The following is a 27,681-nucleotide window of genomic DNA, read 5'->3' on the forward strand; positions in this document are numbered from 1 at the left end:
AGAACCCGGGACCCCTGGCGCTAAACCCCAGAGCTCCTTCCACTAAATTGATCCTCAAGCTTGCATTATCCGGGTGATGCAATAGATTTAGCGGCTTCATTTGATTCACCGTGGTCTTTATTAAATACTACTGCGCGCCGCCGCTATGCGCTAGGCATACAAAGATTTTAAGCGGGGAGGGGGTAAGTGCCTGCCCTCCAGGAACTTGCTCTCCCCTGGAATCACTCGCACAGGCTTCGGGAACACAAACCGGCAGGAAAGGAGTTCGCCAGTCGAGTTTAGGGAACGAGAGCGAGACTACGAAGTCCCGGATAAGCGATCAGCCAATCAACAAAGGCTCGGCGCGTCCCTGCGGATTGCTCACGTTCTGACGCAGGCAGTGCGACAGACACCCCGGAACCGGTCGGCTAGGACCCCGGCCGGCAGCCAAGATGGCGGCGCCCGTGTTGGGGGCGTGCAGCGCGCGGATGCTGCGGATTCCTTCGGCGGCCTCGGCCTCCCGCGCCTACCGGGCCCCGCCGCCCCCGTTCCACCCGCGTAAGCCCTTCACCCCCGACCCAACAGACCCGCTGACCCCGCGCTGGCAGCTGCGGCCCCGCTTCGCCGCTAAGCAGTTCGGGCGCTTTGGGGCCGCGTCCGGGGTGGCCCCGGGTTCGCTGTGGCCCACGGCCCCGCAGCTCCAGGAGCTGGAGGCCGAGGAACGAGAATGGCAGCCGAGCCTGCACGCCATGCAGGAGGCGCTGCGGGCCCGCGCCGAGGCCCAGGAGCGAGAGCGCCGGGAGAGGTGGGCTCGCGCACAGGGTTGGGGGGGGGAGAGGGAGGGTCCCCACGGACGGGGTGGGGGGGACAGGCTCCTTCATCCCCTAGGCCTGTTTCCTCGTCTGTAAAAAGCAGCTCAGTCAGCAGGTGGTTTAGGCGCTAGTATTCCGTAGCATGGGCCTTGTGGCACTTTGAGCAAGCCCTTACCTCTCTCTGGACCTGAAAGGGACCTCACATTATCTAGAGAGTAGTACAATCACCTCGTTTTGCAGAGGAAGAAACCGAGACCTAGAAAGAGGGAAGGGTGATTTGACCCACCAGCCGAGTAACTAGTAAGTGGCGAAGCCAGGATTAGAACCCATTGCATATACTTCCATATTAAGTGCCCTTCCCACTAAACAGCTTCACTGTCCAAAATGGCTTATCCATAAAGTAGGGAGTTGGATTGGAATGGAGTCTGATCTATCTAATCCAGAGGTGTCAAATATTTAAATTGGGGAGGTATTTAACACAAATTTTAAAAGTATAATAAAACACAGGTGACATTAATATATGGTTTTCTAAATCGGTGTGTAGCCTTCAGAAATCCTTATGCACCATTTAGTGGCCTCTGTTTCTATCTATGCTTTACACCCCTGGATTAGATGATTTTCAGGCCCCTTCCTTCTTAAAGTTCTACAAAACCTACAAGCTAGGAGCTTGGGGTTCTTGGTTCCCTGTATCACGAGGCCTGCACCTATGGAAGGAGTTGGGATACCTTCCTAGTCCCAAGGAGGCCAGAATCAGGGTTTTATGAGATTTAGAGCTGGAAAACTCCTTAAAGGTATCTTCATCTGTCCACCTTATTTTTCAGAGGAGAAAAACCTAAAGCACAGAGAAGGGAAAGGACTTGTCTTCCAAGGTGATATAGTTATCTAGGGCAGCTAGGTGGTTCAGTGGGTAGAGTATGAAGATCTGAGTTCAAAGCCAGCCTCAGACATAGTTTTGTGACCCTGGGCAAGTCACTTACCCTCTGTTTGCTTCAGTTTCCTCATCTGTAAAATGGGGGTGAAAATAGCACCTACTTCCCAGGGTGGTGGTGAGAATCAAATGGGGTAATAATTGTAAAACTTTTAGCACAGGCCTGGTGTGTAGTAAGTGCTGTGTAAATGTTAGTTATTATCTAGTTTAACTCCCAGTTTTATCATTGAGCTATTTTGCAAATTGAGACAGCTTAAACACTGGATTTGGAGGCAGAAGACATGGAAGCTTGTGGGATACTGATCGAGTCACTCCCTTCTGGGCATTTGGTTGTGTTTGTTTGTTTTAAAGAACAGGTAGGAATGAACTGGGTCAAGAGAGGGAGTGAGGGACTTCCAAGCTTAGGGAGCAGAATGATAAGCAAAGACTCAGCTAGGAAGGTGTAGGGCATGTTCTGGAGGCAGAAGCTGCTCTGGTTTAGCTGTCACACGGTTGAGTAACAGGGGAAAAGGCCTGAAGGGTAGCCCTGGGCCCCAGTGGAAGGCCTTAGCTTGCCTTGATAGGTATGGGGAAGAGATTCTGGCAGTGGAATCTTCCTTCAAGGCACAGGTTGGGTGACTTTACTGGACAGCCATATCTGATCTCCAGTTTTTAGTGTTTTTTCCTTATCTTCATTCATTTTCTATTCCCTCCCTAAGCTGCAAAGCTAAGTGATGTGTTTCTGTATCCCTGTGCTCAACATGATGCCATGTACAAAGATGCACTAGGTGGCACAGTAGATAGAGTGCTTGGCCTGGAGTCAAGAAGACCTGAGTTCAAATTTGACTTCAGACACTAGCTGTGTGACCCGGGGCAAGTCACTTAACCCTGTTTGGCTCACTTTCCTCATCTGAGAAATGAGATGGAGAAGGACATGACAAACTACTCTGGTATCTTAGCTAAGAAAACTCCAAGTGGGGTCAGGAAGAGTTGGACACACCTAAAACAAATAAACAAGAAATGTTCCTTCTTCCTGTTTCCTTATCTGTAAGATGAGGGATGAGATGATCTCTAATAATTAAAACCCCTTCCAGTTCTGGCAGACTATTAACTCAAACCAGGAGCAGGCTGGATCTTGGAGGTCTCTGTAGAAATAGAGCTTGGGGTCTGGAGCCCAGTCTCCCCTTCCCTCATCAGTCAGTGAGTAAACATTTTTAAGAGCCTTCTGTGTGCCAGGCACTGGGCTAAGAGCTGGGGAGACCAAAAACCAAAACCAAAAAACAACCCAAAGACAGTCCCTGCCCACAAGGAGCTTACAATCTAATGGGGGAGACAAACAGATATGTACAGACAAGCTATATGCAGGATAATGAATTGGAAATAATCAACAGGGGAGTAACTAGAATTAAGAGGGATTGGGGAAGGATTCTTATAAAAGAGGAGATTTTAGTTGGGACTTGCAAGAAGCCAGGGAAGCCAGTAGGAACCAATGAGGAGGGAGAGTATTCTAGGCAGGAGCACAGCCAGAGAAGAAGCCTGAGCTGAGAGATGGGGTGTCTTGTTTGTGGAACAGCCAGGAAACCGGTGTCGCTGGATGGGTCTGTTAAGGGAAGTCAGGTATGAAAAGGCTGGAAAGGTAGGAAGGGGCTAGATTATGAAGAATGCCAGCCAAATAGAAGGCTTTGTATTTGATGCTGAAGGCAATAGGGAGTTTATTGAGTAGGGGCATACACATGGTCAGATCCAAGCTTCCAGGAAAATGCCTGCTGAATGGAGCAAAGGTTGGAATGGGGAGTGACTTGAGTTAGACCGACCCATCAGCAGTTATTGCCCTGGTCCAGGCATGAGGTGATGAGGACCTACACCAGGTGGCAGCAGTGTCAGAGGAGAGAAGGGGGTATATTGCAGAAATGCTGCAAAGATGAAATCGACAGGCTTTGGCAACAGATTGCATGCAGGGGAGGAGGTGAGAAATGGAGCATGATGCCCTGGTTATGAGCCTGGGGTATTGAGACTGATGGTGCCCTCTACAGTAATAGGGAAGTTAGCAGGTAGGGGAAGGACAATAAGTTCTGTTTTGGACATGTTGTGTTTAAGATGTTTGTGGGACATCTAGTTGGAAACATCTGAAAAGTAGTTTGGAAATGTGAGACTGGACGTCAGCAAAGAGATTGCTGCTGAATAGGCAGATTTGAGAATCACCATTATAGAGATAATTAAATCTGTGGGAGCCAATGGGATCACCAAGTGAGGTATTATAGAGAGAGAAAAGAAGAGAGGGCCAGGACAAAGCCCTGTGGAACCCATGGTTAGTAGACTTGACCTGGAGAAGACGGAGGAGCAGTCAGGTAAGTAGGAGAGCAGGAGAGAGATGTGTCCCGAAAATCTAGAAAGCAAAGACCATCAAGGAGAAGAGTGATCAGCAGTGTCAAAGGCTGCAGAGAGGTCTTCAAGACAAATGAGGATTAAGAAAAGGCCATTGAATTTGGCAATTAAAGTCATTGGTTTGGGGGGAGTAATGGGGTTAGAAACCCAGGTTGAGAAGAGAGAAGGTAGAGGCAGCTTTCTCAAGGAGTTTGGCCACAAAAGTCAGAAGAGACAGAGGCTAATGGTTATCAGAGATGGAAGGATCAAATGAGGGTTTTTGGAGAATGGAGAAACATGGGCATGTCCGGAGGCACTAGAAACTAAAGATAAGTGACAGTGGGATGACCGAGGGGCAGTCTGCTGGAGGAGACAGGAAGACATGGGGCCACTTGGTAGTTAAGCAGGTAGTTACTCTACCTCTTCATGTGCTGCATGAAATGAAGGAGAAGGTAGCAGAAGCATCCGAGTGACAGGAGATGAGAAGAAGGGGCACGGCCAATGGCCTCCTTTTATTCTGTCATCCTCTTTGTCAGCACAGGAGACACGAATACATTCAATGCCCATCCCTGTGTTAATGGATGTAGGGAAAGTGCAGGCCATGCTGGAAAGCTTCATAGGGGAAGTGGGACTAGAGACAGCATGGTAGAGTCATGGATTTGGAGTCAGAGGATCTAGGTTCGAATCTACCTCTGCCACTTCCCTATAGAACAAATCACTCCTTTGGACCTTGATTCCAGTTCCCTAGAATGAAAGGGCTGACCAAGGGGACCACTGAGGTCCCTCCCAGCTCTCCACCTGTGCCTCTCTGTAGTGGATGTAAAGCCAGAAAGTCTGGGCTGAAGGCCCTGTGCTGACATTCACTGCGTGACCTCCCGAGCCTGTTTCCTCAGCCATAGGGACAGTATGATTTTTGAGTTATAACAAAGCAGAGCAAAGACAGCTGTTATTATTAATAAGTTGGGCCTTGCAGAGCCCTTCCCATTGTGAAAAGCAGGGCCACACCAAGTGAGCCACAGGAGGAAACAGGCCCAAGCCCTGTGGTAGCTTTGCCAGTCCCCACTCACCCCACTTCCCTGCCCTCCAGGGAGCAGCTCATTGAGGCCAGAATGGCCCAGATGCCACAGATGATCATGGAGTGGAGGGAGCAGCAACGTGAACGCTGGGAGAAGGCACAGGCAGAGAAGGCCCGAAGGGCTCGGCTCCAGGCAGAGGCGCAGGAGAAGCTTGGCTATGATGTGGACCCAAGAAGCTCCCGCTTCCAGGAACTGCTGCAGGAGCTGGAGAAGCAGGACCGCAAGCGTCTGAAGCAGGAGAAGAAGCAGCAGAAGGAGGCAGCGAGAATGGCAGCCTTGCAAACGGCCGCCGAGAGCTCCGGAAACACGGAGCCAGGGAGCTCAGGCAGCAAGCCTGCTGAAAACCCCTCCAATAAAGCTTAGTGCCCAGCACATCTGTGTCCAGACTTCTCTTCCTCTGCTCCACCTGGTGTGGAGGTGAAGCCACATTGTGTGCTGGGAATCATTTGGAATCTGTGCATCTTGAGAAGCCCCTTCCTCTCTGAGACTCTTCCTTCACCTGTAAAAGGAGGGCTTGAACTTAAATGATCTGGCTCTAAGCTTTACAACCCATGTAGCTGGATGGCTTGGGCCCTGCCAGTACCTGGGGGTCACTGTCCACAGGAAGGGGAATCCCCAGGTCCTGTCCCACCCCACCCCCAGATCTTCAGCTGCTGGCTCCCTGCCCACACGGGGGGCTCTCAGCTTTGCCAACCACTGGGGGAAGGGGCAGGGGGAGACGATGGGGAAATAATGGAGGAGCAGATGGTGGAGGGGGAGAAGGCTTCTGTTTACCAACATTAATCTCCGGTAATTAGCCAATTACCAAGGGGGAAAGTAGCCAAAACAGACAGCAGTATGTGTGTTAGAGGGAGGGCTTCACCCATCCAGCATTTCTCCTAGCTGGGGGGGAAGGAGGCGGGTGCCTCCTCCCTCCAGGGCCAGAGCATCACAGGATTTGGCTCTGCAAAGCTCACCAAAGCAGCTGACTCCGAGAAGGGCCAAGCCTGAGCAGCTGGGGCAAGTGAAGGGCTGGTTTACCCTCATAAGAGGTAGCCCATCCTTCTTAGGTCCAAGGAGAAATTTCCCTATGGCTCAAGAGCCTGTCTGCATAGGCCTCGTCCCATCTCTTTCCACATGGGGCCTCCCAAGACAGAACACAGGAACTAAAGCAGCTGCCCCTAGCTTGTTTCTAAAACTTTATTCACTTCAAAACCTTTATCAGAGACACATTTCTGGGGGGAGGGCAGGGTGAAGGCAAGAGGGAAGGGCCCAGACACATTCTCTAGTGAGCATCCTACCCAGAGCTCCTGCCCCTCCAGGCCTGTTGTAATGCAGCCCTTTGTAGAGCCAAGCAGGAGGGATTAATTAAGAGCCCCCTGGCTCTTCACCAGGCAACAGGAAGAAGAGGTGCTATTTGCCCCTCCATTGCCTACTTCAGGTTTTTTGCTCTCTCCCTAACACTCGCCCCCCCCCCCCCCCCCCAGCACTCAGGCTGGTGATAAGCAATTAGCCCTAGCTATCCTTCATTCGACTTTCCTAGAAAAAGGCCAGATGGAAGAATTTGGACAGTTTCATTCCAAGGGAAGATCAGGTTCCTCCCACCCCTACCCCAAGTCAAAAAGGGGTGGAGCTGGGCCACCTCAGACCCCCCCCCCACGAGGGGGTAGGGACATCAGCAGTTTCAGGGAGAGGGAGGGAAGAGAGACCTGCTTGCTGGGAGCTGGGGCCAAGGCTCCATCTGTCTCAGCAGCAAGCTGGGCCACAGGCCAGGAGGGGCCCATCTGTCTCCAAATCCCCTGGCCAGGCCGCCAGCTCCAGCTCTCACACACATACACACTCACACACGTGCACACGTGCACACTCAGAAATGGGGGGGTGCTGGGGCAAGGACAGCCTTATTACAGCTGTGTGTGGCCCCAACTTTCTTGGGGGAGAGGGAAGTTAAAAGGGCACTCGGGTAGTCGGTTTTTTTCCCCACTTAAATAAACATGAATATATATATACATATATATATATATATATATATTTGTCTTCTATAAAACTTTTTTGTCGGCAGTGGGGGGTAAGGGTGGGGGGGGTGAGCTTGGTTTCCCTCCCTCTCTCCCTGGATCACTCATCATCAAAGTTCTGACTCAGGAGAAAATTCGCTGCCAGGTTCTCATTCTTCTCACAAGCGAAGTAGGCCTGAATCACCAGGCTCTCAGGAAACCCCAGGGCCTTCAACTGCAGGAGATGGACCAAAAGATGAGGGTGAGGAGTGTGAGTCACAGGAATCCCAGTCCTTACAACTGGAAGGGGCTAGCAGCCATTCCCACCCCACACTGAGGCCCAGGAACGGGGCTAGGACTTGCCCATAGTCACCCAGGGAGGAACAGAAAGAGGATTCAAGCACAGGTCTTCACTCCAAGTCCATGGGGATGTGGAGGGGGAGGCGCCATCCTTGCTCTAAGCAACCCAGAAGCCACCTCTCTCAGCCCATCTCCCACCCTTGTGGGCCCCTTACCCTCTCTATGGCTTCTTTTTCCTGCGGCGTGACCTGGATGTAGTTCATCTGAGGAGATTCCTCACCAATGGCCCCAACCTCTCCCTCCATATCTGAAATGTCTGCCAGCTCCCCCAGGGGCTCATTTAACATCTGGATGAACTGTTCCTGGTGCCGGCTGATTTGCTGGGGACCAAAGTGGACGAAGCCAGGTCACTGATAGGGCCACTGGCTTGCCCTCCCTGGCAGTCAGGAAGCCCAGGCCAAACCAGGGACCCTCTGCCCACCTGCAGTAATTGGGGGTTCTCCTGGCCTAGCTGCTGTAGCAGGGCTGGCAACAAGGCAGGGTTCTGCTGAATTACTTGTCGCATGTTCTGGAACTGAGGCTGGTCACGGAGGAATTCCAGGGGGTTCTCACCTGTCAATGCAGATATGGGAAGGAACCCCCTTTAGACCTAGGCAAAGAGCTTTTCTTCTCTTTCCTGTCTTGGTGCCCACTACTTACCTCCCTCTGGGGCAGGCTGTTCAGGGGCTTGGCTCTCCTGTACAGGGCCACTCTCAGGCTCTGGACTCCCTGGGATCCCCTGTAGGGCCAAAGGGGGTATAAGATACCCATTCTACCCTATTCGCAAAAGCTGGGCTCTCTCTCCCATGTGCCCAGTCCTCTGCCAGGTAGGAAGCAGAGGAAACACAGAATCTATCAAGGAGCTGGCCTAAGACAGCACAGCCTAAACAACAGTGATCATGGTATCCTCCCTGCCTTTTCCTTCCCAGGGAGGAATGTTGGGGAAAAGGGACACCTAGGAAAGACCCATCATTCCCAAACTGGATCTGACAAGAGCCTAGAAACTCTTTATGCCACAAATGGAGGAAATGAGCGTCACGGTCATCTAGGCAAGCAGAGATTAACAGGGCAGGAGTAAATGCCAGGGCTCTTTCCACAAGCCAGGGCAGCTGGAAGGAAGCTCCACCTCCTCCATCCCCAGGGAGGGGCCCAGGACCCAGCTCACCGTCAGCAAGTACTCTACAGCCCGATGGGGGTTGTTGTAACTGGCCCTCAGAGCAGCCACCACACGCTCCCGCTCATAGCCCATTGACATGATTTCAGTCAGCATTGTCTCATACTCGGAGCCTGTCACTGAAGGGAGGAACAGAGAAGGCAGGCTCTGGGGTGACTGGGGCTGGTTCCAGCCCCCTTCCCTCAGCCAGAAGCCTCTCCTCCTTTTACCCACCCCTTGCCCCAGGACCCTCATTCTGGTGCCCAACCAGAGAACGGCCCACCACCCAGCCACCCACCTAGTGTAGAGGCTGCGTCATCCTCCTGCCCGCTGCTCCCTGAAGAGGGAAGAGAGCTGTAGAGTTGACAGAAACATTTTTATCAATGACTTGGATGAAACCACCAAAGGCAAGCTTGTCAGATTTATGGAAGATGCCAAGTTGGGAGAGAGTGAGCTAAAATGCTGGATAACACAGTCAGAATCTAAAAACAGCTTGGCTAGAAGCAAGGCCCAAATTGAATAAGGTCAAGTTTAATGGGGATTGATGTTAAATTGTATACTTGGGTTCAAAAACTCAACTGGTTAGACAGCCCAGTGCCCATGGTGATCATCTGGGAGTTTTCAGACTACAAACTCAACACAATTCTGCAGCGTGACAAAGCGGCCAAAAAAGGAAAATTAGAACAATCCAAGGCTGCTAGTAGAGTCACACTGTTCAAAGCAAGGAAGAACATTCTGTCCCATTCAAACCACAGGAGGGGCATAAGTGTCAGTTCTGGGCACTACAGGTGAGCAGAATGAGAAGAGAATAGGAGAATGAGCCCCATGAGGATCAATTGAAGGAACTGAGGCAGTTTGGGGCAGAAAAGAGAATGTGCGAGGCTACAGGAGGGCAGTTTGGCATCTGAAGGGCTATCACGTGCAGGACTACTTCGCCTTGACTTATGGACAGAAATACAAGCAGCACAACCTGCTGAGAAGCAAAGTGAGGCTTGGTTTGAGGAAGAGCTTCCCAGCAAGCAGAGCTGGCCCAAAGCAGCCCAGGGCTGCCTGTGCTTCGGTCTTCAGTGGGCTGGGGGCCTCATGAGGATTAGGTGTTCCTTCAGTAGGAACAGGCTACACTCAGACGGCCTCTGTGGTCCCATTCCAACATTCAGACTCACCTCCCTCACCTCCAATCTGGGAGGGGGGACAGAAGACAAGACAGACAGAGAAGCATGGGAGCGGTCTCCTGTCTGTGAGAACTGGATCAGATTTGTCCTGCTGGACTCCAAAGGGTAAAACTTGGAGCACATGATCATTTAATTCAAGCTAGAAGGGACTTTGGAAGCCATCTCGTCAACTCTCATTTTACAGACGAGGAAATGGAGCCCCAAGGAATAAAAGTAACATGTGCAAGTTCACATAACACAAAGTATCAACCATGGGACTTGAAGCCAGATCCTGAGACACCAGAGCCAGTGCCCTGGAGCACACTGTACAATGCATTGAGTAGAATGGGTCCAAGTTGTAGACAGGCAGATTTTGACTCAATTTAAGGAAAAACTTCTAAAAAATTAGAGATGTCCAAGAATGAAATGGGCTGCCTCAGGAGCTAGTTCCCTATTATTGAAAGTCTCAAAGCAGTCTAAAGCAGAGGCTGGATGATAAGTGATCAGAATGACACAGAAGGGCTAAGTCATTTAAGCCCTTTAGACCTCAGTTACCTAGTTTATAAATGTAGGAATTGGAATTAATACCCTCTGAAGTCCCTTTCCAGTACAGAGATCCTGGGAAAATGCGATAAGCCCAGAGCTCAGCCACACCCTGGGAAGTCCTTACCCAGGCCCAGCCTCTGGAGGTGTCCCAGCAGCTGACTCTTCTGTGGGCTTCTTCTCCTCACTGGGAGCTGGCGGGGGCAGAGGCATGGCAACAATGGTGGGAGCTGGTGGGGCAGGTGTGGAGGGCTCCGGGGTGTTGGCAGCAGCAGGGGCAGACGGCTCTGGAGGTGCCGAAGTGGCAAGCCCAGCTTTGGCCTGGGAGAGCCAAAAAGAACACATGTCAGAGCCGTGTTTTTATCAATCCCAACATAGGTGGGGCACAGACCTCACCCTGGATAGACCTAATCTATCTAGGACATAGTTGGTGACACCCCATCATTGGAATGTCTTATAGTTTCTTTCCCACTACCCCAGGATCCTGTCTGTCCTGACCTTAGTCACCATGACGACCACAAAGTTTTTCTCATCAATCTTATAGTCTCTGATGGGAACATCATCACTGAGGATCTTTCCTGCATAGATAAGCTTCTGTCCAGACACAGGGAAAGCATCACGACCCTTCTCTGCTTCAATCTTCTCCTTGAGCACTTTCACCTGAGGAGGAAATCATAGAATTTAGGTCAAGAAAGGCTGTTAGAAAAAGAATCCAACTCCCTCCTTTTATAAATAGGAAAACTGAAGCCCAAAACAGGGAAAGGATTTGCCCAAGGGCTACACAGTGAGAGTCAGGAGACCAGAGAAGGGTAGACCCTTATAGATTGGGCCCTCAGCACTTTGGGGACAAAGAGAAGGGAACACATGCCAACACGGAAAGTAGCCCAGGCTATAAGTCAGAAGCTTTGATTTCTCATCCCAGCTCTTATTCACTGTGTGAACCTAAGCAGGTCTTTCTTTTTTTTTCCTCCTGGGCTTCAATTTCATCATCTTTCATATAAGCAGAGGATTTAGAGATCAGGGGATTTAGAAGGGACCTTAGTCCAATAAGGTCTGGAAAAGGAGGGATTATCCTTTCCCTGCCTCAGCCTAGAGTTAACACTACAACCAAAGCAAGTGCCCACGAAATGCACTTTGCCTGCCTGTGTCTCCCCCGGCTCTCCCCTGTCATGCCTCCTTTACTCACGGCAACGACCCCCCACTACCCACTCTGCAGGTTTGTTCAGCGGGGGAAGCTACCGCGCACTGTCAACATGTAAACCACTACTGTCATGATCCTCATCATCCACTCAGGCTAAGAAGGAGGGAGGAGGAAGGGGTGCCAGAACCACAGCTCTGCTAGCACACTCCCCCTTCCCCAAAAAGCAGCTCTGGGGGTGGCTCCCCACTCCTAAAGACCCAGAAAGCCGGGGAGGTGGAGGAGCCGCTGACCGCTGAAGGCAGGAGAGAGAGAGGGTGTGATGGGGGGACGGGGGATTGGATGAGGGAGAGGGAAGGGGGGGATTAGGAGACATGGGTCAGAAGAGAAGGGGGGAGGACGGGAAAGTGGGTTAGGAAAAAGAACGAAAGGGGAGAGAAAACGGGGGTGAGGGGCCTGGAATGGGACCGAGGGGGATGGGGTGGGAAGGGGCTGTGTCTGGCCCGCCCCTCGGGGAGAAGGGCGAAGCCGAGTCGGACTTGTGCTGTCCCGTCCCGGCCGCCGTCCCCGGCCTCGATCCCGGCCTCACCGTCTCCTCCGGCTCCATGCGGATCTTAAACGTTTGTTGCTGCAGCGTCTTCAAGGTGACGGTGACTGCCATGGCTGGGCCCGGGTGGGCGGCGACGGCGGCAGCTTCCGTCCGTCCGGTCCGTCCCTCACTCCGTCCGACGCGGCAGCCCGGGACAGTAGACACTCGGGAACATGCAACTCACGCCGCCGCCATCTTAGCGCCCTGAGCCACGCCGGGAACTGCTTCCCGGTCATGCGCGCCTCGTGACGAGATGAAGGAAGGAGGAGGCGCGAGCGCAGTGACCCCGGTCACGTGTCAGGGGTCGATGAACGAAAAAGAAAAGCCCCCCCCCCTTTCTTTCTATCCCGGGCATGCGTACTGAGGAACCACCTTGTCCCTATCGCAGGGGTAGCCGTCCCCCCCCCGCCCCGCCCCTTCTCTCTTGGAGCTTGCGCACTAGAGGATTCTCGTATGGTGACGTCATTGTTTTGGGTGGTGTCATGGTGTCACAAAATGGCCCCAGGGGATCATAGTGTGATAGATTTTTAAACTAAAAGGGACTTTACAAGTCCACTAGTTTTACAGATGAGGAAACTGAGGCTCAGAGATGTTAGTAACTTGCCCATGGTCACTTAGGTAGCAAATGGAAGAACAGGTATTCAAAACCTGGTCTGTGACCTTTCTGCCCCATTTGTAATGGGTTGGAGAGGTGAGCAGAGCCAGGCTGTTATATATTCCAGCTCTTCTCTTGTCCCAATTCTCCCTAAATCCTCATCCCCTATACTATCAAGTCCTTCCGCCCCTCCCCCCCATCCCCAAAGCCCATGCCCTATGTTTTCAAGAAAATTACAATTATTTCCAGGAAAACCACCTAACTTGGATCACTCCTTTGCTTTGCATCCCTTGATACTAAGGCTTTCACTGACCACATTATCCTTGAATGCATGAATGAATGAACAAATGAAGGAAGGAAGTGTATGATGTGATTATGGATTTGAGTCAGATTAAACTCTGAGGATGGGGTCTGGAAGGTACCCAGCCCTGCCCCAGTATAGTTAGTTTAGAAGTTTATTGCTTGTCAAATTCTCACTGTCTCCTTTAAGTTTTATTGCCAATTAACAGTATTTTTACTTCTGCTCAGTCTCCCCACTTGTCAGCTACATATTAGTTTTGTCTGCAATCCATCATGTGTCAGAACCCCAGTCAGTGGGTCAGGGAGTTTGCCCACCAATTCAATACTCGGGACTCAAGAAGAAAGAACGGGGCTCGGCACAGGATGCAGCAATTGAGTTGAGACCAGATGTTAAGTGACATGTCTCTTTTTCTCAGAGCAGAATCCCCTTGACCCTAGGGTCCCAACAATTCTTTTATTCTTTATTCTATTTCTTTGACTTCCCAACATAGCCGAAGATAAATTTTAACCCTGTCATCCTTCTAGAATTAACACAACTACAAAACAATGCTAAAGCACCTGAGTGACTCTTCCTGTTATTCAGGTTGAATATCTTTAGAGACAGGGGCCGGGAGAGGGGAGTCAGTGGGAACTGTGAGATGTGAAACATCTGACTGTCACTCCCCTGTTTCTTCTTCCTTTGGTTTGACCTTGTTCCCCCTCCCCTTTTCCCCCTTGTTCCTAGAACACGTATGCATGTCTCCATACATTGATCACGAGCTGAACACGCACCCTGGGTGAGACAGGATTGGATGTTAGATTGTGAGCTCGACCTAGTGTGCTTGGAGACTTCCCCTCTGACCAACATTCCTATATAAGGTCAAGGCATGTATTAGCTGGCGCGGTTCAGGTATTGAGCTTGCCCATTCCTATGGGAATGTAATAAATCTGTCTCTGCTTGACTTGGTGGTCTCCTCGAGTTATTTGGGTAAACTGAGGCAGTTTGCTCCATACAGAAGGAAACCAGCAAACAAGCATTTATCAAGTGCCTATTCTGCAAAGCACCAGAGAGAAACAGAAAACCAAGACCATCCCTCCTCTCTAGGAGTTCACATCCTACTAGAGAAAGACAACACAGCTAGGAAGTTTCAGATCAAAGTCAAGTGGGTGGGTCCTGGGTGCAGCAGCAATGCATGGGGTCATTTTATGTCATTGCCAGGGTTAAAACCATATCCTTTTCTGTTGCTGAACCATTTGATACTTTTTGAGGGTTTTCATCCCTAGGTCTTCAGTGGCTACAGCTACTGGGCCAAAGCATCATTTGCATGAAGCAGCTGCCAGTTCAGATCTCCACAAGGCTTCATTCCCTAGGTAATGGCTTCAGGTGACACTATAAAGCCCTCTCCTACCACTGTGATACCTCTAGATTTTGGTCTGTTCAGGGCCTAGTTCAGCGATTCATACATATGTCAAATTTCACTGGCAAAGAATCTCTCCTCACCTCTACCTGGTAGAAACCCTAGCTTCCTTCAAAGCTCAGGTGTGCCACCTTCATGGGAGGCCTTTCTTGTTCCTCCCAGTTGTTAGTTCTCTCTACAAATTTCTCATATTTACTTACCCAGGGATATGCTGGTAAATTTTTTAACAACATACTTTGCAAGAAATATGTGCCATGGGGGCGGCTAGGTGGCACAGTGGATAAAGCACTGGCCCTGGAGTCAGGAGTACCTGAGTTCAAATCTGGCCTCAGACACTTGACACTTACCAGCTGTGTGACCCTGGGCAAGTCACTTAACCCCCATTGTCCCGCAAAAAAAGAAAAGAAAAGAAATATGTGCCACAACACACTTTTAAATTTAATTTGCATTATTAACATTTTCTTCATCACTTTCTTATGTCTAAAGCAGTAATATCAAACTCTATAGAAATGTCAGTCACTGAACTACACAGATTCCTGCAGGCCATAGTGACTTAGAAAGCCATGTATTTTCTATGTTCTATCATATTTTCATTTAAAGTATTTCCCAATTACATTTATTTTTGTGGGGCAATGGGGGTTAAGTGACTTGCCCAAGGTCACACAGCTAGTAAGTGTCAAGTGTCTGAGGCCGGATTTGAACTCAGGAACTCCTGAATCCAGGGCCAGTGCTTTATCCACTGCACCCCCTAGCTGCCCCCAATTACATTTTAATCTGGTTCAAGCCGCACTCAGGAGTGGTGTGGGCTGCAATTTAGTGTTCGATATATCTATTCTAGATTATAATCAACAAAATAAACCACATTTTCTGGGTTTTGAGATATAGATGCACACGCTGAAAATTTAACAATCAGCTCAATGGCTAAATAGCTACAGCATATCCCTGCTTATAAATCTCCAGTAAAATGTAAGCTTTTTGAGTTTCTAACATCTGGAACAGTACAGTGTTGTTGTTTTACTCTTGTCCTACTCTCTGTGACCCCATGTGGGGTTTTCTTGGAAGAGATCCTGGAGTGGTTTGCCATTTCCTTCTCCAGCTCATTTTACAGATGAACAAACTGAGGCAAACAGGGTGAAGTGACTTGTGCAAGGTTACACAGCTAGAAAGTGTCTGAGGCCCGATTTGAAATCAGGAAGATCCATTACACCACCCTGTAGGCCTTCATAAATATTTGTCAGATTTTCATTCTAGTTCTTCTCCTCACAATCCAGTAACTTGTTAAGTTCATTGAGTAAATGTATTAATAAATGAATGAACAAGCATTTTTATTAATTTTATTTTTTTTAGTGAGGCAATTGGGGTTAAGTGACTTGCCCAGGGTCACACAGCTAGTAAGTGTTAAGTGTCTGAGGTCGGATTTGAACTCAGGTACTCCTGAATCCAGGGCTGGTGTTCTATCCACTTCTCCACCTAGCTGCCCCCAAGCATTTTTATTAATCACATGCGATGTCCCAAACATTGTACTAAACACCAGAGATACAAATAGTCCTTCATTCTACTATGGCCAGGGAGGGCAGCTTTGTTCTAGAAAGTACAGGAATGAGGGGCAGCTAGGTGGTGCAGTGGATAGAACAAATGAGAACTTCAGAGAAGATACAACTTAAGTTGGATACACAGGACAATAGATAGTTGTGTTGTAGCCAGAAAGGACAATGACCATAGAGTTAGGGTTATAGAGTTATTATTAATAAATAATCCTTATTCTGTCGGGTCTCTGGGTGAACTTTTATGATCCTTCTCATCTCTGGGACGGTTTATTTGCTCATCTATGAAACAAAGACTTGGAAGTAGGACCAGAGGACCTTGAATGAAACTGAAGAGGCCATCTCATCCATCCCTGTTGGGAGATCCCCCATAATAACATTGACAGCAGGTGGCTCAAATTTCCATCCAGTGATCTGGGCCCAGGGGCCAAGCTTAAGCCCTCTCAAAACAATTCTTTAGCTGCTACATATGCCCCATGTTGCCTATCTCCTTACCAAAGCTTATCCATAGTTTCTTCCTCCAATCTTGGTATGGTCTTAAGGATCCTCAGAATCTTGTTTGTCGACTTCCTCTCGATGCAGCCTAGCTTGTCTGCCTTTACTAAAATGTGGCACTTCTTCAGGAAGGTAGGTGGCATGGTGCATACAGAGCTGGGCATGGACTCAGGAAGACCAGAGCTCAAATCCCATTGAAAACTTCAGCAAGTCACCTAACCTGTTTTTATCAGTTTCCCCATCTGTAAAAATGAGGATAATAGCACCCACCTTCCAAGGTCAAATGAGATCATTGTAAAGCACTTAGCAGTGCCCAGAACACAGTAAGATATAGATAGATAGATGGATAGATAGATACACACAGTAAGATACATACATACATATATATATATATATATATATATCAGCTATTATTCTTTCTAGGATCTCCTTTAGAGACCTCATCTGCCAGATGAACTATTTGGGTCTCTCTCTGGACTTGTCTAGTCCCTGATGCTCCCTCCTTTCTAGAATTTACTAGCAATCTACATACCTTGAAGCCCATTAGTTACTATAGACCCAAGCCCAGTACCAAATTCTCCCAACCTCCCAACCTGACAATAGCTACACCCTCCCTAGGATCCTCATCCAGGGACCCAGCCTAAATATAGTTCCACTTTCATTTCCTCCTTTCAAACAACTTAATGCCTGCCATGTGCAAAGCAGTTTGTGCTGGGTCTCTGGTGAAATAAAGAAGCTACAATCAAGGGCTCTCAAATTCATAGTCTAACACATTAAAAGTTTCTTGATCACAACACAAGCTGAAAAACAGCCCTCGTCCCACCATTCTGGCAAAGAACAAGAATTATTCCAAGTAACCAGACTTTATATACACAGCAATCACTGTAATGTATGATCCACTACCTACCCCTGGTCATAAAGAGGGAAAAGGACCCATAGAGATATTTAAAAATTCACAGCAGCACTTTTTATTGACAAAAATCTGGAAATAATGTGGGTGCCTATCATTTGCTGATGACTCTACACACTGCAGGATATGAACTTAAGGGACTATCCTTGCAAATTGTGCATAGTGACAGCAGTATTGTTCACTGAGCAATTGTGAATGACTTAACTACTCTCAGCAATGCAATGATCCAAGACAATCCCAAGGAACTAATGAGGAAGCTTACTATGCACCCCTATAGAAAGAACTGATAAAAAGAACACTTGTGGATTGTACACATATAACCTGGTTGCGATTTTGTGGAGGGGGATATTAAGGGAGGGAGGGAGAAAAATTTGAAACTCTAAATCTTATGAAAATGAATATTGAAAACTACCCTTACATGTAACTAGAAAAAATAAATGTTTGTTGCTTTAAAAAAAGGGGGGGGGGCTCAGCAAACCCTCAAAAAAATTCTTGGCAGCACTTTTTATTGACAAAAATCTGGAAATAATGTGGGTGCCCATCATTTGTGGATGACTCTACACACTGCAGGATGTGAATTTAAGGGACTATCCTTGCCAATGACTGATTCAGAAAAACTTGTCCATAGTAATGCAGAATAGCAGAGCTAGAATTTATATCCTGACAACAAAGAAAAATAACTGACTTAAAAGCAATGACCAGTGATAACTGTAGAAAACTTGGAATTAGGCCTCCCTTGGCAATGTATGGACTGTGATGCAGAACAAACATACATTTTCAGACATTGCTATTATGTGATTTTTTTTTCTTGACTATTTGTTACCAGGGAAGGTGGAGAGTTGGGAAGTATTGGGAAGTGGTGGCTAGTGATGCTGATGCCCCCCAAAACAGATTTAGAAGAGTGTATCAATTAAAAAGAAAAGCTATCAAGAAAAGAGAAATTAGTTCACAAAGGGACAGTATTATCACATTAAATCTTATAATTATAAAAGCAAACTGAATTGTTAACTTTTATACACCTTGTTTTATATATTAAAGGTTGTTAGGCTCCTAAGTTTTGTTAACAGGTCTTCCCGAAAAGCTTTCCTTTATAATACAACCTTTGGGCTCCTGGAGAGAAGCCATGGGCCAAAGTCTCTCCACTTATTCAGAACTCTGAGCCCTACAACACAGGTGGGGAAAGGAAATAAACCAGAGGCACCAAGGCCAGAGAGAACAAACTCATTCCATCTTCTCTGGCCAGAGCAGCCACCAGACAGAATGCCTCACACTGACCAGACCCACCCAAGGGATCTATCTCGGTTCCACCCCACCAGCTCCCTTCCCCAGCAGAGCTGAGCAGCAATTCAGAGAACCAGGTAGCTTACCCCATTCCCCTCCCCCTCCAAGAAATCAAACACATGAGGGAGACACAAAACTTAATTTAATAGAAATTTCTCTTCTGTTCTTACATTCTCAATGTGACCAAGCAAGAACTGACACCCCCTCCCTAACCCCCCACCAACAGGGGCTCTGCCCCCACCCCTGCCCTCAGCCCTGGCAGAGGGAAAAAAGGGAGCAAAGAGTTTGGCTTAGGCGCTACTGGCCAAACCCTAGCCCCACTCAGTGCTATGGGATACCTAAGGACAGGGCCAGGCGGGCAGCCCCCTCCCCTTCTTTCTGGCTCCTGAGGATGGGGACAAAACGGAGGAGCCGGGACTTGAGGCCGATTGGGGAAAGGAGGCAGCTTAGGATCAGAAGTCTCTATCCCTGGCTAGTCAACAGGGAGGCTGAGCATCCATGCAGAGCGATGCCCTGGATCCCCATGCCCCCTGCGCCCATTGGCTAAAGGGTGCCCCACACTATCTGCCATCCCCAAGAGGATGATGGGGGCAAAGGGACCTGAGGGAGAGTGAATGGAGACAAACATCAGTTTAAAAAACAACAAAAACAAAAACAAAAAAAAAAAAACACCCAACCCCAAACAAACAACCCCACCCATTGGAAACAGTTCTCCAGTCTCATAGAGACATTAGTTGGCTCCTGGCCCGGCCCCCGGGGTGCTCCCAGCCTCAGTCCTGGCCCTGGCCAGGCAGGCAGCAGCCCCCTACAGCTCGTCCTTGGGCTGGGCACCATCCTCATCTTCCTCCTCCTCCTTGTCATCTTCTTCTTCGTCCTCTCTGTCCTCCTCATCTCTGTCCTCGTCATCCTTGTCCTCTCCAGCCTCTTCTTCCTCCTTCAGTTTTTTTTCCTCCTCTTCCTCTCGCTGCCGCTCTGCCTCATCCTGCTGTTCCTTCATCTTCTTCTCTGCCTCCTGCCAGATGCACACACCTCCACCTCAGCCTGTTTCCCCGCCCTGCCCCCCCAGATTCTGTGCTATCTGGACTGGGAGATGGCAGAGAAAAGCCTGCCTGCCTCTGGGACACAGGGGCCTCCCTTGAGATCAGCTCCCCTAACACCAAATGGAAGCCACCCTTGCACTGCATCCATCCCTTTTGGAAGGAGGAATTACCTTTGTGGCCCCCCAGGTCTCTTCACCAAACTCTTCTGCAAAGGACTCGTCATTGGTGACAAGGAAGTTATCAAAGATGGTACCAGATTTCACCTACAGAGAGAAGGATCAGAGAAGTAGGACCAAGATTCTCCACTTCAGCACTGGCCGAGTACAAAGCCGTAGCCCAGATTCCACGACATTCTCCTCACCTGCCACAGGTCCAGGCCCAACACACCAAAGCTGTCATATGCATAGAGGTTGGGGTCAGGAGTATACTCAGGATTGTCAATCTCAGGATGCAGCCACTTGCCCTTGTAGTCGGGATTATCAATCTGCCGGGGCTTCCATTCACCCTACACAGGGGAGTGGGGAAAATATGGAAAGGGTCAGGCAAGGGCTGCCATTCCTCCCATCGTCTTCCCACTTCCCAGGCCCCATCAGGCAACCCTCCCAGCCTCACCTTGTACTCAGGGTTCTGGATTACTGGTGGCTCCCACTCCCCATCCATCTCTTCATCCCAATCCTCAGGTTTCTGAGCATCAGGGTCAGGAATGTGTTCAGGCTTCTCCCAGTCCTTAGGATCAATAAGATGATGTCATCAGGCCTCTAAAAACCCTTTTCCTCCCAGGTGGGGGGTGGGGGGGAGCATAGAGGAAGAAGGGAATTTGAAGGGATGGTCAGTGGATAGGGATGAGCCAGGAAGAATTCTGAACTGCAAGCAACCCACCTCTGGCTTTGTGTCTGTGGGGTCATCAATCTTGGCTCGCTCATCCCAGTCCTCGGGCTTCTTGGCCTCAGGATCCTTGATTTTCTTGGGAGGCAGGAAGTCCCAGTCATCTTCCATTGAGCCTGACTCTACTTGAACGTTGTCTATCTTCACTTCATATGTGTTGTCTGGCCGAACGATGAGGGTGTACAGGTGGGTGAACTCATCATCCTGTGAACAGTGGGAGGACAGTAATTATGAAGGAACAGTCTCATGGGACTTGGATCCTTCCCACTCCTTCACCATTTGTAACATAGCTTACCTTGCAGCGAATGTCCTTGTTAATTAGCATGTTCTTGCCTTTGTAGTTAAAGATAACATGGACCTTCTTGGTCCCTGGGCCGCAGATGTCAGGGCCTGAAGAAAGGGGAGTGGGGGAACTGGTCAGAGAATTCAGGGCTCCCCTCTCACAGCTCCCCAGAGCCACTATGAAGGGCTTATTGGGAGGGAAGGAGCCTGGGGTCAAGTCACTTTCCTTCCTCAAACCTCAGTCTGCCAACCTCAGCCTCTCATCTTAGAGACCACCCAGAACCAGAGAAGGAGGTACTTACCAAACATGATGTTGTACTCTGAGTCTCCGTGCATGCTGGCTTGGTCTAGGCCAGCAGGGAAGAGCTTCACATAACCACCACCACAGTCAATGTTCTGCTCATGTTTCACAGTGAACTGCACCACCAGCGTCTGGCCCTTGTTGCTGAAGGGCTCCATGCGAGAGGACAGGGCATAGAATCGGGCATCCTGACTTGTCTGTAGCCCTAAATGCATGGGGAGAAAGTTGCCCTCAGGATAAGTAAGGGCTCTCCTGCCCTGCCAGTCACAGCTGGCCTTCTGTCCCAGGTCCAATCCTGACTCCTACTCCCTTGGATGGGCACAGCCTCAATGTAATCAGAGGACTTTCAGAGTTGGTAGGTAGGGGCCTTAAGAGATCCAAACCTAACCCTCTCACTTTATAGATGAGGAAATCGAGGCTTAGGTTAAAAAAGGAGGAGACTTCTTCAATACTACACTGCCAGCATACGAAGAACCAGAGTTGGTCCAGCAGAGGCAGCCCCTTACCTTTGTCTTTTTCTTCATCACCGTAGAACTTGCCAGAGGATAGCCTAAACTTGCCGTAGTCGCTCTTGTGCTTGGATTCCACCCAACGATCCTCCCAAGCGTCTGAGGAGAGAAGGAGGTTAGTGCCCTCATGTTCCCCAACCCTGGGGAAGTGGAACATGTGAGAAGAGTCTGTGACCATCTTTCTACTCCTGTCCATCATGACCTGGCCTCCCACAGGAAGCTTCTGAGAGCTGAGCATTCCCCAGGGACTTTATTCTGCTCCTTCCAGGCACCAGCTGCTAAGGAAAGGCACCTCCAACAACCATCTCCAGCTGGACCAGTCTCAGGCCCCCCATGTTAGAAAGAGAAAGAAACTTTTAAAGGCCCTTCATTTTGTGAATAGGGAAATTCAGTCCTTTAAAAAAAAGGGGGGGAGAGGGCTCACACAAGGTCAACAAAGCAGAACTTGGGACTGAAATGCCACCTCAGGCCCTTCTAGTCCAGCCTCTTCATTTTACAGAGAATAAAAGCCCAGGCTCAGATTGAAGTGATCCTCCTGGTGCCTCAGTTTATGCACCTTCATAACGGCAGGTTTTAACTCTCTAGGAACCAACCTGTACCCCCACCCCTCAGGTTTCCATGGGCACAGACGAGATCCGAAGCAAAGAGGGCTTCCAAGTCTCGTGCTCCGGCCTTCAGGCTGGGCCCGGGGATCTCTGCCCTGTGGAACCTCCCTGCCCCTCATTTCCCCCCACCGCACCCCCAAGCAGCAAGCTCAGCAAGGCTGGGGAAGGTGTCGAGGGAGAGGAAGGCCGTGGCCAGCGGCAGGTGGCTGCAGGAGGGAGAAAGGACGGGGGAGGAATGGCCCCAGGGGACCCAACGTTGGCCACCCTCGGGGATAATGGAGAAAGATGGGGCCCCGGGGAGGGCCGTAGCCACCACATGGGGAGGGGCGGGGATGCGGCGCCGTCCCAAGGGGAGCGGACTCCGGCGGCCACTGTGCCTCCCACGCTCCTGGGATGACAAGAGCGGCCGAGGCGCGACCCCCTCCCCTCCCCCCGTGACAGCGGCAGGCGAGGGTGCGCGTGGCCCCTTCCTTCAACGTCCCCCCACCCCGGCGGGAGGCACCCTAGCCAGGAAGCCCCTCTAAGGCGAGCAAGGCCGGGCAGTAGGGGCGAGGCGCTCGGGAGGGCCCGGGAAGCCCCAGATGGGGCGGGGCCGCAGGCCCGGGCGCCCCTCGTTTACCTCCGTCGAGGAACTGTTCCTTGAAATAGACCACGGGCTCCGCGGCCTTGGCCAGGCCTAGTAGGCCCAGCAGCAGGAGCGGCAGCATGACAGGAAGGGTCAGGTAGGGGCGGCGGGGATCGGGTACGGACATAGGATCCGCAGACAACGGCAGCACTCCGGCTCTGCAGTAGGGACAGCGGCCGCCGACCACCGATCGCCTTTATACCCGGCCCCCCTCAAACCAACGCCGCCCGGCCTGTGGACCCGCCCTCTAAGTCCGCCCATTGGCCCCGAGACCCGCAAAGCCCCTCCCGATTGGCCCCGAGCCGGCGCAGCACTTTAGGCTGCGCCTCGGAACGCTGGGTTCCCAGATGGCCGCTTTCTATTGGCCGCAGCCACGAGCCAATGAGGAACGACCACGCGTTGTGGGGGACGCCCACAGTTCCTCTTGAAGGGGGAGGGAAGCTCACCGACCCGGCTCGAGTCATGTGACAATCCCCTCCCGCTTCCCCCCCAAATCTCCCCTCTCCAGTTTACCCTCCTTATTCACCGGTTTCTTAAAGATCGAGGTGGAGTGGGCGGAAAAGAAGCGGCTGACTCCCACCCCCTAACCCCAGGCCCCCCTCCAGAACTTCCTGGAATCCTTCAGCTCAGGAAAGGAGCCCTCCTTGTGCCAGACCCCCTCCCCACGGGGTCCCAACCTAAACCTCCTGTACTTTTCCTGGGACCTTCCCTGTCAGCCTCTCAAGCTGGACTGGAAACCCCAGGAGCAGGAGCTCCCTGTGCCCAGCCACAGGCACTGTCCCCAGCCCTACTGGCACCATCCTCCCCCTAGTGTGAAGGGTACCAGGTCACATGCTGGGTGGGCAAAGGAGCAGCACCATCATAAGGGGCAAAACGGGTGCTACTCAGAAATCTGGGCCAAGCCCCCACTCTGTGACTTTGGTCCTGTCATTCGCTCCACTTAGCTCTCAGACTCGGGACTAAATACTAGGCTCTCGGTCAGAAGGGTGATTCTAGGGGCCCTAGGCAGAAGAGTCCAATGGGAAGGGTGTGGAGAATGATTGTTATATGTGACTGTGGCAGGGCACAGCAAAACTTAGTAGGGTGCATAGCATTTTGGATTTAGAGTCAGATGACTTCTGTTCAAGTGGAAGAAAGCTCATTTTTCATATAAGGAAACTTAGCACAGTTGTTTCAAGACCACCACACAGGGAGCAACAAAGGTGAAACTCAAACACAAATTGTCTGGATTGAAAGTCCCTGATTCTTTCTATGACCTGCTAGTTCTGTCCCAGATGTACTTAGAGCCTTGTGACCTTGGACAACTCCCTACCCTCTCAGAGTTTAATTTCCTTGTGTAAAATGAAGGTTTGGATTAGCTGCTCTCACAGACTCCTAGAGTAGGATTAGATTTCAGATGTGACCTAATCCAATCCTTATTTGAACAAAAATACTCTGGACAATATTTTCGACTAGTGGTCACCTAATCTCTAATTGAAGTCTCCCCCCCCCCCAAGCTTTTGATGCAATATCTCATGTCTTGGCAGTTGCAGACACCAGGTACCTGCCAGAGAGGCTGACCAAGGGATCCTCTTCTACCCTCACACTCTGTGTGGCTTCTCTATCATTATGCAAGAAGCCTTCCTACTTGGGGGGATAGGGGCAGATGGGCACTGTGGTCTTCCACAAACTGCTGAGCTTTTGTAACCCAAACGGCTTGGCCTGGTTGAGTGGGAGGGGCAAGAGAAGCCAGAGAAGCCAGAGAAGGAAAAAGAGGCAGACTCTGTCTGCAAGATAAGGTCTAGGAGGGGAATGAAAGACTCAACTGCCATGAGGAACCCCTTCTGGCAACAGCCGTAATCCCTTTCCTCAAGTTTTGGGGCTGAGCCCTCAGGAGTCAACCAATCAATATTTATTGTCTGCTGTTTGGTAGGCACTGAGAGAAACAGGCAGAATGAAACAATCCCTACACCCAGTAAATAGGAAGAAGAAAAGAGACCCAATGCCAGGCATGCCTGTTTCTCTAAAACACATGGTCTCTTGCAGGCTTGTCAAAACCTAAGGCTGGGAATCACACTTCTGAGCTCAGTCCCAGACAATCAGACAGTGGCAGAGTGGCCACTGGGTGAAAGGGTTCGGGTGGTAGTCCAGTCTTATTAGGATTTAATAATGGAAGGAATCTTATAGACCAACTGGCCCAATTCACCCATTTTATAAATGAGGAAACTAAGGCTGACAGGGCAAATGGAATTGTCCAAGGTTACACAGGTAACAGGTCTCGGACTTGTGTCTAGCTAGGTCTTCTGAATCCAGATGCAGTGTCTTACTGGACCAGGATGCCTCAGAGAATTCAGTCTGGGGTTGGAAGCTGGGGTGTTTGGGAGGATGGAGAAATTCACACTCAGACAAAAGGTTGTGCCAGGATAAAGTACACAAATAAATTACAATAATTTACAGTAAATTACAAGAGAGGGAACAACTTGGGGAAAAAACTCATTAAGAGGACCAGTGGCCATGGGGCAAGGGAGAGCAGGTGATCAGATAGTCCAAGAGTAGGCTCATGACTAAGAAGAGATCAGTAGAACAAAAAGGAATTCTTAAAGATAAGGAAAAGAGAAAAGAGTAGCTTGGACTAGCAAGTGGCAGGATCTCTTAGATAGAAGCCAAAATAAAGTCACCAGGTTAGAGGAGGAATGGCCCCAGGGCCTGAGGGCCTCTTCATTCCAACAGTATTCCAACACAACCAGCTGGTTCAGCAGGAAGGGTGTGAGAGGGTGAGTCTGGAGCTTCAAAGCCAGAGGTATGAGAACCCTTCCTAGATCTTGCCAGGAACTCAAGCTGTGTACACCCAAAGGCAGTGGCATCACAGAGCAGCAGAGCTCGAAAACTGGCTCTGCCATTGGCCATTTTTATGACTTTTTGTGACTACCTATCAGTTCTGGGCCTCTATTTCCCTATCAGTCATAACTGAGCATTCCTCATCCCGATGATTAATAACTGCACTAACTACATCCCAGGGTTGTTCTAAGGAGAGTGCTTTGTAGACCATAAGCTATCATAGAAATGTAAGTTGTCATTATTGTAAGTATTAAGATACTAAGGGACTAGGTAGACTTGTTAACCCTCTGTGGGTATGGGTCCTGTCTTCCCAGGGATATGGGGGATAAGGCGTGGGGGGGGGGTTAATAATAAAAAGAGCCCAGTTTGAGCATGAGTAGACCTCAGTTCTAGTTCTAGCTCTGTGTAACCTTGTTATTTGACTCCTTTCTCTCTGGGCCTGTTCCCTGCCCCCCCCCCCCCAGTCAAATTCAACAAACATTATACAAATGCTTACAATGTGCAAGGCACTGACCATAAATAATGTCTGGACCCTACTAACCCAACATTGCTGTGGTTTTTAGGTGAAATTACAAGGACCTTCATTTCCTCACCTATAAAACAAGAGGGTTAGATTCTATGGCCTCTGAGGTTCCTTCCAGCTCTACCTCTATGATCTTAGTGGAAAAAGTATTTCAGAAAGTACAAAATGCCTTAACAGCTATGATTCTCTTCTCCTCTCTTCCCACCAGGCACCAAATACAGGAGGGCCAGGCACACAGTAGGTAGCCAGTACAGAGAGTTCTTGATGTAAGTGGACCGACCCTATGACAGGGTTCCATGTAAAGGGATTTTTACTTAATGCAAATTTGCCTCTACCTATGTACTTCACTTAGCCTTTATGACAAAAGCATACACAATATAATACCCTTACACATTATAAAATAAACTGAAATGCAGATATAGTAAATATACCATGGTAAAAAGCAGAATTACAAAATGAAAGGTAAAGTTAATGATAACGTATGCACAGTTAACATAGTTGTGCAATATGCTGCCCCTTCCCTACCCACTATATCTAGCTTTTCTCACTGGTGGTTAGCTGCACAATTTTTTTTTAATGAAGCTATGGAGAAATTTTGGACAATGACTCTCTTTTTTCCCCCTCCTGTATCTGATTATAGCAAGCAATATTACCTTTAACTAGTCTTTGAACTTTGAAAAATCTCAAAGTATTTAAATCCATCTTTTCAATACTACAAAAAGAAATCACTCAAATGATGAAATGCTTCTGCTGTTTCATCACAAAACTTTTTTTGATTCAAACCCAGGTTCCAAAGTTTCCCCGAATTCTTCTGCAATCTTTGCAGCTAGCAGCTCAATCAGATCCTCATTCAAATTTCTTTCAGAATTCTTAACTAAAGTCAATTTCCTTTTTTTTTTTTTGGTGAGGCAATTGGAGTCAAGTGACTTGCCCAGGGTCACACAGCCAGTGTTAAGTGTCTGAGTCTGGCTTTGAACTCAGGTTCTCCTGGCTCCAGGTCCGGTGCTCTATCCACTGCGCCACCTAGCTGCCCCTCTAAAGTCACTTTCCAATGCAATATACACAAAGCAAGAATTGTATGCAATAAACAAAAACCCTGAAAGCACCAGAAGCAGGGAACTTTAATGAAAACGACAACCCTCGTTTATGTATTGTTTCAAAGTTTACAAAGCACAAGGATCGAGTGACAAAGGTAGGGAAGGGATTATTTTATTGAAGAGTTTGGGGACCCCAGGACGTTCAGAGGTCATGAGGAGGGGGCCAGGATCGGCAGCCACATCTCTGGTCCCCAAGTTAGGCTGGTGGTCTCTCTGCTCCAGTGCCCCGGATTATTGCCTTGCGGCACCTGCTGCTGTGCCGGGGTCCCCAGGGACTTCCACAGGTCCGCTCTCCCCACGCACTGGCCTTATAGCTCTTTGCCTGCTACAAAGGGGGCCAAGGGTCTGTGGCCTGGGGGGCTCAGGGTGTGGGGCCTTGGCTGGCACGAGCTCCCTTCCCCAGCCCTGTCTCCCTCCACGGCCGCTTGGGCCAAAGGGGCTGACTGCTGGACCT

At 49.7% G+C, this 27,681-nt stretch overlaps 3 protein-coding genes across 3 annotated transcripts; 1 reads left to right on the forward strand and 2 right to left on the reverse strand.

Annotated features, from left to right (window-relative positions):
- Positions 1 to 370: 370 nt before the first annotated feature.
- Positions 371 to 5,510, forward strand: GADD45GIP1 (GADD45G interacting protein 1). The gene is made up of 2 exons (XM_043967471.1): positions 371 to 784; positions 5,150 to 5,510. The coding sequence occupies exons 1-2, from the start codon at positions 432 to 434 to the stop codon at positions 5,499 to 5,501; spliced, it is 705 nt and encodes a 234-aa protein (XP_043823406.1). The 5' UTR covers positions 371 to 431; the 3' UTR covers positions 5,502 to 5,510.
- Positions 5,511 to 6,299: 789 nt separating this feature from the next.
- On the reverse strand, positions 6,300 to 12,265 carry RAD23A (RAD23 homolog A, nucleotide excision repair protein). The gene is made up of 9 exons (XM_043967462.1): positions 12,022 to 12,265; positions 10,793 to 10,954; positions 10,422 to 10,615; positions 8,899 to 8,954; positions 8,613 to 8,740; positions 8,108 to 8,186; positions 7,890 to 8,020; positions 7,624 to 7,788; positions 6,300 to 7,343 (listed from the first exon to the last, which is right to left on the reverse strand). Exons 1-9 carry the CDS (start codon positions 12,091 to 12,093, stop codon positions 7,230 to 7,232), a joined length of 1,101 nt encoding a protein of 366 aa, XP_043823397.1. The 5' UTR covers positions 12,094 to 12,265; the 3' UTR covers positions 6,300 to 7,229.
- A 6,403-nt stretch (positions 12,266 to 18,668) lies between these two features.
- On the reverse strand, positions 18,669 to 23,004 carry CALR (calreticulin). Its single transcript, XM_043967511.1, has 9 exons — positions 22,785 to 23,004; positions 21,558 to 21,659; positions 21,053 to 21,256; positions 20,764 to 20,858; positions 20,463 to 20,672; positions 20,196 to 20,309; positions 19,945 to 20,088; positions 19,754 to 19,846; positions 18,669 to 19,555 (listed from the first exon to the last, which is right to left on the reverse strand). The coding sequence occupies exons 1-9, from the start codon at positions 22,915 to 22,917 to the stop codon at positions 19,349 to 19,351; spliced, it is 1,302 nt and encodes a 433-aa protein (XP_043823446.1). The 5' UTR covers positions 22,918 to 23,004; the 3' UTR covers positions 18,669 to 19,348.
- Between the last annotated feature and the right edge of the window lie 4,677 nt (positions 23,005 to 27,681).

The sequence above is a fragment of the Dromiciops gliroides genome, chromosome 1 (assembly GCF_019393635.1).
Source record: "Dromiciops gliroides isolate mDroGli1 chromosome 1, mDroGli1.pri, whole genome shotgun sequence".
Classification (NCBI taxonomy): Eukaryota; Metazoa; Chordata; class Mammalia; order Microbiotheria; family Microbiotheriidae; genus Dromiciops; species Dromiciops gliroides.

Coding starts and splice junctions, on each gene's coding strand:
- RAD23A (XM_043967462.1), bottom strand. CDS start 12,093: ATGGCAGTCACCGTCACCTTGAAGACGCTGCAGCAACAAACGTTTAAG. Junction 8,955..10,421: donor CCTCCAGAGGCTGGGCCTGG/GTAAGGACTTCC, acceptor TCAACTCTACAG/CTCTCTTCCCTCTTCAGGGA. Junction 7,344..7,623: donor AAAAAGAAGCCATAGAGAGG/GTAAGGGGCCCA, acceptor CATCTCCTGCAG/TTGAAGGCCCTGGGGTTTCC.
- CALR (XM_043967511.1), bottom strand. CDS start 22,917: ATGTCCGTACCCGATCCCCGCCGCCCCTACCTGACCCTTCCTGTCATG. Junction 21,660..22,784: donor GGAACAGTTCCTCGACGGAG/GTAAACGAGGGG, acceptor TTCTCTCCTCAG/ACGCTTGGGAGGATCGTTGG. Junction 21,257..21,557: donor TGATGAAGAAAAAGACAAAG/GTAAGGGGCTGC, acceptor CCATGCATTTAG/GGCTACAGACAAGTCAGGAT.
- GADD45GIP1 (XM_043967471.1), top strand. CDS start 432: ATGGCGGCGCCCGTGTTGGGGGCGTGCAGCGCGCGGATGCTGCGGATT. Junction 785..5,149: donor GAGCGAGAGCGCCGGGAGAG/GTGGGCTCGCGC, acceptor CCTGCCCTCCAG/GGAGCAGCTCATTGAGGCCA.